The 13,234-nt window shown below is 42.7% G+C and overlaps 1 protein-coding gene across 1 annotated transcript in view; it reads left to right on the top strand.

Moving 5' to 3' along the window:
* The window catches only part of arhgap23a (Rho GTPase activating protein 23a), a 38,080-nt gene that overhangs the window by 10,867 nt on the left and 13,979 nt on the right, over positions 1-13,234 (top strand). Inside the window, 6 exon segments of the mRNA XM_089018353.1 lie at positions 3,518-3,542; positions 3,913-4,005; positions 4,214-4,292; positions 4,534-4,594; positions 6,230-7,730; positions 13,042-13,197. Coding sequence (XP_088874479.1) covers positions 3,518-3,542; positions 3,913-4,005; positions 4,214-4,292; positions 4,534-4,594; positions 6,230-7,730; positions 13,042-13,197 — 1,915 coding nt within the window.

The following is a 13,234-nucleotide window of genomic DNA, read 5'->3' as shown; positions in this document are numbered from 1 at the left end:
AATACGGAATGGCGCTCTACGTCATATTTTCAATTTCCGAGTAAATTTGTGAATGGCAGTGAATGAGTTAAGCTGATAAAATTTTCTTACGCTGCATTGAATACAATGTATTTATGTCACAGGTCAAGGCCCGGGGGCCAAATCCGGCCCACCACATCATTTTTTTTCGGCCCGCGAAAGCAAATCAAACTTGTGAAATTCCATGATGCTTGCTAAAATCCTAACCAAAATGTCATATTTTTGTATGTAAACCACAATAACAGTCATTATTCTTGACTTCAGATTTGAAAACTAGTTATTCATTAATTTGTTGTGCGCTCTATATGTAATATGTGGAGTGGATTAAACATTCTAATTGCTTCCCCAAATTCATAACAGCCCTTGAGAGGAAACCACAACTACAAAACAACTTTGACACCCCTGATTTATGTAGTCCGAAAACTCAATATTCTGCGGCTCCTGCAATTCAAGTGACAATAACAAAAGCCTTGACACTGGAATGGACACATTTTTGAACATCGTCTGCCAGTTAATTGTGCCTTAAAACCATAATTAGAAAAATAAATAAATCTCTGCTTCATGTCTGCGGCTGCAATTGTCCTAAACCGCTAAAAAAATCAATAATTCCATCATGTGACCGTGGAGGCAGAGGAGCTGTGGCATCTATTGTCCCATTGTGGCCTGGTCGTGCACGCTTGCGAGCAGCACCGTCGCCAGCACAAGGACCCTCATTCAACAGGCAGCTGGCAGCTCAATGAAAGTGTAATAATAGACGGCTTGTTTTCTCCAACCTACGTATGACTCGGAGTTGAACATCTGGAGACGTTTGCCCACACACCTCCACATGCGGTCCGATTACCGCTTATTGTTACGGCTTGAAAAGTCTTTCTTTCCTTACAGTGTTAAGACTCGCTTAAACTTTTGTTTCAACCCCGTTGACCCTGCGCTACAGAGCCGCAATTAGGTTTATCTTACGCAGAGTAAGAACGAAGCGGCTCGGCCAATGGTGTTGCGGGGATCAAATGGAGAACATGTGTTCTTCGAAAATAAATGCACAAGATGGATCTGATTCTTCTCAAGCGTAAATTCTAAAAAACGGACAGAGGACAATACAATACAATACAAATTGATTTATCTAGCGCTTTAACAACAGCTAAAGCTGTAACGAAACGCTTAACAAAACTGTTAACATAAAGTAAAATAATAAACACCACATATCATCTATATAAAAATGTAAGCCATCCAAGCCATGACCTCAATTAGTAATATCTAGAGAAAATAGTAGTGGGACTAAGATTGAGCCCTGGGGAACATCACTACAATCTTTGGGCCACATATGAACTGAACACATTAAGATTTTGCAACCCGAACCATGGCCCCGGACATTTTTGGATTGGATTAGCCTTTATTAGTCTCGCAATGGGGAAATTTACATTTCACAGCAGCAAAGTGGTGAAAGTAAAAGGAAAGGAAAGGAAGGGAAGAAGTAGAAAAACAAAATACAGTGAGACCTCAACTTATGAACTTAATTGGTTCCCAGACGGAGTGTGTAAGGCAAAAAGTGTGTATCTCAAAAAAAATTCCCATAGGAAACCATTAAAATGGGAATAATCCGTTCCCGGGTTTCCATAAAATATACTTTTCAACTAAATAAGCCTTAAAACTACACACAACATACCTTATTCTATGTATAATAAATGTGCTATTGTATTGTAATGAAAGAAATACACTGCATTGGATCATAAAGTCACTTTTTTTACTTTTGTGATGGTCATTTATGGCTTGATGGAATGGCGTTTTTAGGTCGAAGGTCAAAGGGAATTGCTGTTTGGAAAGAGAGGCGCATTACATGACGACTGTAATTAAAGAAACAAACTGCGCTGTAAAATAAAGTTTTATTTACCTTTTTGATGGTCGTTGATGGCTTATGGAAGGAGAGTCACCTTCCATAAGGACTGTTGGTAACTTAACCTCTGGTGCTGTTCGGTCGTGTGCTTCCGCCGAAGATCACTCCGCCAGCCGTGGTGGGTGTGTATTATGAAAATAGTGCTTATTATAAGATTTAATTTTCATACATTTGACGTTTGTAAGACAAAAAGTTTGTAAGTTGAGGTGTTTGTAAGTTGAGGTCTCACTGTACAGGATCTGCTATAAAGGCAGCCGCACTTTTCTCAAAGCCGGATCGCAAAGGCTTGAAACACAGATAGACAAATCTTAAACAATAATTTCAAACGAATATTCCAAGCCATGATTTATATTTTGAAATCTGTTCTCGAAACAGAATGAGAATTTCATAAAATGCTACATTGTTTCAACCATTGGGTGAGAAAGTTTGTGGATATATCAACCCGATGGTCTTCAGTTCTCCGGGGCTATATGGTCTTCACTCTGTGCCTGTAAAGCCTCAACCCACAGCATTGTGTGCAGCTAGTCAGGAATGAGCCCACTCAGCGAGGCCCAAAACCCAAGCGGCAGTCAGCCCACACTCACCCTCACCAGAAACTGTCCACTCAGCTCGCGAGTGTGTGTGTGTGTGTGTGTGTGTGTGTGTGTGTGTGTGTGTGTGTGTGTGTGTGTGCGTGTGCGTGTTGCATAATTCTAAAGCCGTTTTAAGTTGGATCTGCTTGAACAAAAAAACAGGTATTAAATCATATATAGTGCATCCATCATTCTCTTTGAGCCCGATTAAAAAAAAATACTATGACTAAAAATACCTTAACTCATTCGCTTCCATTCCTGAATTTATTCGGGAATTGAAAAGTGTGACTTGGAGCGCCATTCCCGAATTTGTTCAGGTGTTCATTTTTCTTGCGGGTGTGCAGATAAAGCGCTGGTCAGACCTCTGGCTATGTATTTCCCTTCCACGAGGGGGCAGCATTTGCCTTTTGTCCATGTTAGCGCTTTGTTCCAGCTTCAGCTGTTGTTAAAGCGCTATATAAATCGATATGTATATACTGTATTGTATTGTATTGTATTTTGTACAGCCCGCCCCCATTTCAAGCTCCGACAACTTCAGACCCATATAATTTAGTAATTAACTATTTTTTTTCTGATGAAAGAAGAGAGTCTAAGGTTTCTTATGCTGAATTGAATGTTTATGTAGTCCTAAAATTTAATATTCTGTGGGTCCTGCTGTTTGAGGGAAAATGACAAAAACCCTGGCAGCAGAGTGGAAACATTTTTTTCACATCGTCCGACAGTGAATGAGTTAATATTCTACGCACAACAACCCATAATGACAGCGTGATATTTTGCATATGTATTTTCTTACAACTCACAAATAGTGTTCAGAGACTTTGGTGATGTTCCAACTCAGCAATTACATCCTCAAATCTTTTTTTTAATGTGCCACCAGATTGTTTGGTGACTGTCCATCACCAATCAATCTGATTTAAGCTTTGACTCTGGCTGCTTTAGTGCTTCGTGCCCTGTATTTTTTCATAATGAAGCGAGGAGGAAAAAAAGGCACCCATGGCAAGATACCATTTTTGTAAAATGTACATTCTTCTATTTTCAGGATGAGGAGAATGGCAACGGGAGGGGTGAGCTGTCTTTTTTTTTCTTTTTTTTTTAAATATCAACAAAACAATTGGAAAACAGATTCGGGAAAATGACACTTTATCTATTCTTAAAAGGCTTTCAGTTTTATTTTTGTTGTTCTTACGAATAAAGGTTTTCTTTCTGATTCTGATTAATTTAAGTCATACGGTGGTTAAAAAAAAGTCCCAAACGGGATCTTTAAACCCAGATAAATTGCTCGATGACGTCATCAAGCCATTACTTCCACTCTGCAGCATCCCTGCGCCCCCTACAGCTAACATGGCAGACGTGCACCTAAAAAAAATGTCAATGAATAATAAAAATGCTTCATCGTCATTATTTATTTCATTATGTATTTTTTTTTACATGCAGGTTACCAGAAAGGCCGACTGGAGCCGATGGACACCATCTTTGTGAAAAATGTGCGGGAAAAAGGTCCTGCTCACCAAGCGGGCCTTTGTACCGGTGAGCCAAAACAACGTTCAGTCTGCTCCCCATTTGCTTTATAAATTGGGCATGCGAAAAGAAATGTTAAATGTTAGGCGCATTTTTGGTGAAAATGTGAGGAAACTATAAAGAGAGAATTTGATGGAATATATTTTATAAGCAACTATGGGGGGGGGGGCTCCTAAAAAAAATGCTGTATTGCAAAAATGCGTGTTTTTTTAATCAGGTGATCGTCTGGTCAAAGTGAATGGCGAAAGCGTGCTGGGAAGGACTTACTCACAGGTGATCGCCCTCATCCAGAACAGGTGAGACCACTCGTCACGCTGTGTTTAGAGTCACAAAATCAACACAGAAGATGCGCACGCTAATAACTGCTGAAAGAAAGTACCCCCAAGCATTGTATTTTACACGCACAGAGAGATTAAAATGCATTTTGATGTGCAATTTGACCTGCCTCACCCACCGCATCTTGTCACCTTTTCTATGCAAAATCATTCTATAATAAAGGAAATATTGACTTATGCGATATCGTATATTTTTCACCAGTGAGAGCATGCTGGAGCTCTCTATTATGCCAAAGGATGAAGATGTGCTTCAGTTGGTAAGTGTGAGTATTTTGTCTATTGATCTATTTAGCTATCTAGCTTTTTAGCTATCGATATAGCTAGCTAGTTATGTAGATAGCTAGTTATGTAGATAACTAGATATCTAGCTAGCTAGATATCTAGCTAGCGAGCTTGATATCGATCCAACTAGCTAGATATCTAGCTAGCTATTTAGCTAGCTAGCTAGGCTAGCTATCTATTATCTAGGCTTATCTATCTGAATAGCTAGCTAGTTATCTATCTGGCTAGCTAGCTCATTATCTATCTAGCTAGCTAGTTATCTGTCTGGATAGCTAGCTAGTTATCTATCTGGATAGCTAGCTAGTTATATGTCTGGATAGCTAGCTAGTTATATGTCTGGACTGCTAGACAGTTAGATGTCTGGATAGCTAGCTAGTCGCTCCCTAGCTAGCGCTCTACCTAGTTAGCTCTCTACCTAGCTAGCTCTCTACCAAGCTATTTATTTATTCATTTATTTATTTAACACAAACTAGCCACCATCACCATGACAAAAAAAACTGAATTGTGTGAAAAGTTCACCTCAGCACAAATAAAATGTATGATGATAGAAGACAATCATCCCCCGCCTTATTTTGGCTCACTTTTTTGTGGTTTCAAGTCAAAGTCAGCTTTATTGTCAAATATCAAAGTCAAAGTCGCTAATATGCATGACATACAGCACAGATGAATTTACTGTCCTCTCCGACCCAGCGTGCAAGGCACTTATAATGACTTTAACAAACATAATAAACACGAAAACGCCAATTTGACGGGAGAGAGGAGCCACTGCATTCAAACGCTTTATTGAACAAACACCTGTACAGTATATTTTTTACATCACACATTCAAAATCACAGATGATGAATACGAGGACAGCGACCCCAAGTGGACAAAAAGTCAATTGAATATTTTGCTAATGGCCAGTATGTCGTTTTCAAAAAATAAGTGTATATGGAAATACTTAAATGAAAGTTAATTTGGGGATTATTATTTGTTATTGTGCCTTTTAGTGGACGAGTTGGCATTTTTTTTTTTGCTCCTAATTAACGACCGTGTATTCTAAGAAAGAAGTTCGTCTAAAATATTTGGTCCAGTTGAGTAAAAAAAAAAAAACGTTGCCAGTTTAACAATTTGCATATCCAAACTCCTTCTTCGTCATCTGCATGGACTGCATTCCTGGCATGACATCACTCCTCCTGCACTCCCACTGGGTGGAGTGACATTCAGAGTGAGCGAGAGAGAGAGTAAAAAGAGAGAAGAAAACAAGATCAAGAGAGACTGCAGTGAAATAATCACAAGGGTAGACAAGATTGGATATATCCGACACAAAAAAGGGCTTTTGGTAACTGTGGTTTTTTTTTGTGTTGATGACAAGTTGGAGCTTGTTTTTGTGAACCAGGAACCTTTCCGTCGATAAAAAGCATTTGTTGGAGAAAATGTAAGTCGAGCCTAACGTGAACATAAATTTCTTTGCGCTGTGACTTCCTCGCTAGCTATTTGCGTTCCTCTGAGAACCCGTTGGCCATTTTGAGCGTATCGGCGTACGGCGTCTTGTTTTGTTGTCAAACTTGTTCACGGCACGTAAGAAAACAGCACCTGTGCAAACGCCACCTTACCCGCCTTCCCTGTCCTTCCAGGCGTACTCCCAAGATGCCTACCTGACCGGCAACGATCCTTTCTCAGGGGGAGCGGAGAACCTCCCGCCACCGCCACCCCTCTGCTACCCTCGCGCCAAAATCATGTCACCCGCGGGAGCTCCCCCGCCCGCCCCCATGGGTCACAACCAGCTGGATAATTGGAGTCGCTGGCCCGGTTCCCCCAGTCCCTCGTCGCCCTTGGACAACCGCTCCGCCGCGTGCGGTCCCGCCGGTTGGCGAGACGGGCGCTCGGTGGAGCCGGGCGGCGTCGGTCACGGCAGCCCGGCCCACCGCACGGAGGAGATTCAGTACGGCATGACCAGGCAGCAGCCTCAGGGGCAAACCAGAGGGCGTTCGTACTCGTCGTCATCTTCGTCGGGGGGTCCTTTATCCAGCCCGTTGCAGGTCCACTACCCCAATCACGTCCACGGCGCCAACTCCGCGCAGGCCCAACCGCGCGAGTCCAGCAGCTCGGCTTGGACCAGCCCGCCGCTGCCTCACGTCAATCACGGGCAAAGCGAACGTCGCCAGCAGGCGCTCTCGGAATGGTACCGCAGCCAAATGCCCGAGCGCTCCGGACGCCACACGCAAGCGCGCCAACGTAGCTACTCGCAGGACCGCCTCAGCGAGTCCAGGAGGCATTCGCAACGGGCTGGCGGCTGGCCGCACAGCGCCTCCCAGGACACGCTGCTGTCGGGAATCGGACCCCACGGAGAACCCTACTGGGGTCCCGATCGGGCCCACCCTGCTTCCGGCTACACTCGGACCCGCTCGGAAAACCTGCTGGCGCAGTTTGACAGCCACGGACGCTCGTTAGAGATGCCGGACCGAGCTGCAACCGGCCTGGCGTCTTGGAACCAACCTCCCAAACCGCCCCCGAGAACTGACGTCCACCAGAGACACGGTGGGGCTCACCCCGCCCCCCAGAAGCCCCGACACTCGCCGCCTCATTCCAAACACCCGACGCAAACTCACTCCCCGCCTCAACCTCAGCAGGCCCCCGCCAAGAGCAGGCGGCTTCCTCCTGGCCAAAGCGTGGACGACCAACCGGTGGGCTACCGCAGCTACAGCCCCTCCTTCTACCGTAAAACCGGCCGCATCATGCAGCAGGCCCATTCCTTCAGGGACCCTTCATATTCTGGCCCCCACTTGAACTGGAACACCAGCCCGCCAGATGGAGCGCCGGTTGCCTGCACCTCGCCCGAATCCCAAGAGAGAGCCTACCGGCCCACCAACCACGAACGGGGGTCAGCGGAGGTGCCGGTTCAGACCCAAGAGGTGGTGATGCGCCAAAAACCACCCAGCGGACGGAGGAATGCCCACGGTTTGCGGCACCCTCACTACGCGCTGCCTACGGACGGCCTGGAGCCTTCTTTGTTTTCACCGGAACCCCCGGACTCGGCCACCACATCCAGTTCTTCCGGAGACACGCTTCCGTTTAAGGCCAATGGCAACCTCGTCTCCTTACAGGACGATTCGCTGGCGTCCATCCCTTTTATTGGTAAGTTTGTGCTTCTCATCTCGGATACTTTTTAACTCATTCACTGCCAGACGATGTGCAAAAACGTGTCCACTCCAATGCCAGGGTTTTTGTGATTGTCACTCAAATTCCAGGACCCACAGCATATTGAGTTTTAGGACTACATAAACATTCAATGCAGCGTAAGAAACCTTAGACTCTCTTATTTCATCAGAAAAAAATGTTAATTCCTAAATTATATGAGTCTGGAGTTATATGAGCTTGAAATGGGGGCGGCTGTAGAAAATACAAGACAATACCTATTGTAGATATTGATTTATATAGCGTTTTAAAAACAGCTGAAGCTGTAATGAAGCGCTAATATGGACAAAAGGCAAATGATGCCCCCTTGTGGAAGGGAAAAAAACATTGCTAGAGGTCTGACCAGCGCTTTATTGGCACCCCCCGCAAGAAAAAAAAAACAAAACCCGAACAAAGAGTTAATTCCTAAATTATATGGGTCTGGAGTTATATGAGTTTGAAATGGGGGTGGATGTGCAAAATACAATGCAATACATACATAGCGGTTTCTATAGCGCTTGAACAACAGCTGAAGCCGGAACAAAGCGTTAACATGGAAAGAAGGGAAATTCTGCCCCCTCGTGGAAGGGAAAAAAACCAGAGGTCTAGCCAGCGCTTTATCGGCACCCCAAGCAAGAAAAAGCTAAACCCCAACAAAATCACTTTTTCAAGTCCCAAATAAATTCGAGAATGGCAGTGAATGAGTTAACACCATTCTCCTTCTTAATACATGGGGATCAAAATTTCCTGCATGGATCATTTTTTTACTTCTTGGCATACAAATCTTTTCCCGCAATTCTGTTTCCCTTACGATGTCACCACCAGTCAGATACACATGGTTGTAATTTATTTAGAACACCTTGAGTAGTGAATACAGTGAGACCTCAACTTACAAACACCTTAACTTTTCGTCTTACAAACGTCAAATTTATGAAAATTAAACCTTATAATAAGCACTATTTTCATAATACACACCCACCACGGCTGGCGTAGTGATCTTCGGCGAAAGCACGCGACCGAACATCACCAACAGTCCTTATGGAAGGTGACTCTCCTTCCATAAGCCATCAACGACCATCAAAAAGGTCAATAAAACTTTATTTTACAGCACAGTTTATTTCTTTAATTACAGTCCTCATGCAATTCCCTTTGACCTTCGACCTCCAACGCCATTCCATCAAGCCATAAATGACCATCACAAATGTAAATAAAGTGACTTTATGATACAATGCAGTGTATTTCTTTCATTGCAATACAATAGCACATTTATTATACATAGAATAAGGTATGTTGTGTGTAGTTTTAAGGCTTATTTAGTTGAAAAGTATATTTTATGGAAACCCGGGAACGGATTATTCCCATTTTAATGGTTTCCTATGGGATTTTTTTTTTTAGATACACACTTTTCGCCTTACACACTCTGTCTGGGAACCAATTAAGTTCGTAAGTTGAGGTCTCACTGTAGTTTTTTTTTCTTGCATGAAAGGAATGATAGCAATGAAAACAGGCTGATTCCTGCGGTTCTTTGGATAACTATAATACAGGGCATATTTTTCCTCAGCAAGTCCAAGCTCGCAACTAAATTGGCAGAAAACTACGCAGAGTTTCGACTCACTCGTCTCACCAAACGATTAAAAACAATTACAATCTTTCCAAATTGGCTGACGTTCAAGCTAACTCTTGATAAGGCCCTTGCGACCTTGTAGAAAGCCATTTGAATCGTAGAAAAAAACTCGACCCGGGAGTCACTGCGACGACACGCATTCTTGCTTAAACATAGCAAGTCCCGCCACGTTAAACCGCCGTAAACTCAAACGTTTTCCCCATTGACTCGCTTATGCGATCCGCCTCTCAACAGAGACGAGCGTTCCCGTGGAAATTAGCATTGGGGTTTCGCAGCATAGAACATTGCTCCCGATTTTGATGCAGCTATTGTTTTGCTTTGCGGACATCTATTTACCACTCATTTAAAATAAAGTACCGTATTTTCCAGTATATAAGGCGCATCCGTTTTTTTCTGCCAAAAATTAAAGCTACCAAAATAACTTGATTGGGGACCCACGGCGGTGTTATAGTAGGGCCTATAAAACCAGCGGTCTGTGCTAACACAGTTAATTAGAGATATATTGCGATGTGTTTAAAGGACAACCGACACCAATTTTTTGTTTCCTAACTGACATCAGAAAAACATTTTAAAGCATCAAAAATACTCAAAACGTGCAGGCTGATATTTTTAGTCAAATTCAAAACACCAATAAAAATGACTTAAAGTGTCCCAAAACTGCTTCAAAATGACCTCGGAAATGGCGTGTTTCGGAAGGTCCCGCCCCCTTGTTCGTGACGTCACGCCAGGATCCTCCACAAACTGCCTTGCTCCAGAATCAAAACAATCCCTTCAGAGTTTAGATGAAGACAAGATGCTTTTTTTGTTACTCATCCAGTTATGAATATGATTCAAATAGTTCTGAAGAGGAAAGCATAAATGTTTGCAATCGATTAAAGAAGTCCTTCCGTATCAATTCGAGTCGTCTGAACTCCAATGTAGCGTCCCAGAAAATGCACAAGAGGGCGCACATGCTCCGTTGTAAATGGGCTGATTTGTCTGCTGAGAATGTGTGTCCGCTTTTATGGTGTTACCGCAATTGGTAGTGTTGGTGCGACACACAACGATTCACCATCGCGTTATTTATGTGTTTTTCCTTCTAATTTTGCCATCAACACGGATCAACACAAAGTTTTCAAACCAAAAAAAGTACCCAAAATGCATTGTGTGTCACTTTCTCGGTCAGGGGCGTTCCCTCTGTGACGTCACTTAGGGCATCGTCATCAACTCGAAAACAAGACTTCCTGAATATTCAGCGTGAGTCTTAAAATGTAAAATATAGCTATATGCGGTGGAATCTTTGTAAAATGCGCTGAGTAGAAGTCATTTGAAGTGATTTTACAAATTATGGACACAACTTGTCCACAGGTGTCGGTTGTCCTTTAAGACTTCAATCATTCCAGGAACCATTGCAGTTTAGCACAATCAGGAAACAAATCCAGTATTTAAAAAAAAAGACAACGAGCACACATCGCATTAATCCTTTTGTCTTTTATCCACATTGTCAAGCACGCATTAATTGATTTATTTGCCTCTATGTTTATTTATTTGCTATCTATTCGCTACCTATCTAGCTAGCTGTCTAGCTAGCTATCTAACTTATCCTGTGACTGTAAAGTGACCTTGAACGTTTAAATAGGCGCTTATAAATGAAATGTATTATTCTTTTTATTATTTTTTAGCTATTTCTTAGCTAGCTAGCTAGCTTTCTATCTATTTGAGTTACTTCCGGGTGGAGTGAACGCTGACGGCGTGTGGCTGCCGCTGATCACCCACTGCAAAACTTATCCTGTGACTGTAAAGTGACCTGCGAGTTTTGAAAGGCGCTTATAAATACAATGTATTATTATTATTATTATTATTATTATTATTATTATTGTAATCCGAACAGCGCTTCTTGGTGAAAATGTGAATATGAGAAACACAGAGGTCTTTTTTGGGTGGGGGATGTAAATCTTGAGGGTTCGAACCGTGATTTTCCCCAAACGTGTCGTTTCAATTTCAATGTCTCACGTCAGCTCTTCGGGCTTCATCAAACCGCTAGACTTTTATTGTTTTTACAATGTCAACAGGCAGAACTTGTTCCCGTTTCAAGCCTTTTTTTTTTAGATTGTTGACACAATTATTACCAAGGGTTACATGGCACACACATCTCAATTCTACCCCTGGGAAAATTCCAAAGCGTTTCACTCCCAGGGTACTAAATCCAGCATCACCTGTCTTTGTTGTTGGACAATGTGGATTTGGCATGTCTTCTGTGTTCCCTCGCAAAGGGCCGTCCCGCTTAATGAAGACCTTCCTTAAAGCCACAGCCCGGCTATTTCTGGGCTGACCGGTAAACGCAACCAGATTCCTCAGATTGGGATTTTTTTTTTTGTGTGTTCTTTTTAGTCTCTTGCACTCCACTGATGTGGACAATTTCAGTTTGCTGTTCTCTGCTGCCCTCTGTTGTTTTAACATGTAGCAGCTAGTCTGCCCTTGTCAGTCAAATGTGCCGGTTGTGTGGGTTTTATTTATTTATTGTTGTCTCCTTTTAAGAATGATGGTGGTATGTATTAGTGCTATTGTGTGCTACCGACAGTCGCCATGTCAGTAGATTATTAGATGGACAATGTTTTTTTTTGAAAGCCTGGTAATAAGTAAATTTAAACGCTAGGTATTATCAATCTATTCGCTAGCTATTGGCTATCTATTTTCTAGCTATTAGCTATGTATTCGCTAGCTATTAGCTAATTATTCGCTAGCTATTAGCGATCTATTCACTAGCTATTAGCTATCTATTCGCTAGCTATTAGCTAATTGTTCGCTAGCTATTAGCTATCTATTCGCTAGCTATTAGCTAACTAGCTTGCTACCTATTCGCTAGCTATTTGTTAGCTATTAGCTAGCTTGCTATCTATTTGAGTTACTTCTGGGTTGAGTGAAAACTGGTGCATGTAGTGCCGCTGCTCACCCACAGAAAAAAAACTTATCCTGTGACTGTGAAGTGACCTTGAGAGTTTTGAAAGGCGCTTAGAAATGAAATGTATTATTATTATTATTATTATTATTATTATTATTATTATTATTATTATAAACGGGAATCGTCTTGCATGAGTCAATTGCGCCCTCTGGTGGTGACTCACAAGTAGTGATCAATCTTTTATTTACAATTGCCGTCGAAACTGAACACTGTAATAATAATAATAATAATAATAAATTTCATTATTAAGCACTTTTCAAAACTATCACGGACACTTTACAGTCACAGGTTAACGTTTTCTGCGTGTGAGTGACTGTAAATTAAGTTGAACTGACTTTGGAGTAGCAATGTTAGCACAACAAAGCTAGCTGCTTTTTTTGGATTGTTTTAGCCTTTATTAGTCTCACAGTGGATACATTTACATTTCATATGAGTTATGAAAGGGAGAGTAAAGGGAAGGAAGAAGTAGAAAATCAAAATACAGGAGCTTCTGCAGAGTCAGCCACTCTCGCGGCACCATTTTTACTTCTATCTTCAAGTTGAGGAACAACACAAGATGCAAACTCTTCCTCTTCTTAGCGAAAAAGGCAACCAAAAAAAATCCCCTTCCTCTTAATTCCTCCGTTCCCTCCTAACACCTAACCCCTCTTGGTCCTCTTCCTCCTCCTTTCTTCCCGCCGCTCCATCTTTCCCCGACCTTCCCACAGATGAGCCCACCAGCCCCAGCGCCGACTTGCGCGCCCGCCACGTGCCGGCGTCCTCGGTGGTCTCCAGTGGCATAAGTTCGGCGCCCGCCACGGTTGCCAGCCCCGCTTCTCCTACCTTCACTTTTCCCGCCACTAGGCTCTTCTCACATGACTGCAGTGAGTTTGCCCCCCCCCCATCCCACTCTATCCCAAC

Source organism: Hippocampus bargibanti, linkage group LG17 (genome assembly GCF_051943395.1).
Source record: "Hippocampus bargibanti isolate YZ-2025 linkage group LG17, ASM5194339v1, whole genome shotgun sequence".
NCBI lineage: Eukaryota > Metazoa > Chordata > Actinopteri > Syngnathiformes > Syngnathidae > Hippocampus > Hippocampus bargibanti.
Note: the sequence above shows the minus strand (reverse complement) of the source record. Positions and strands in the feature narration are given on the sequence as shown.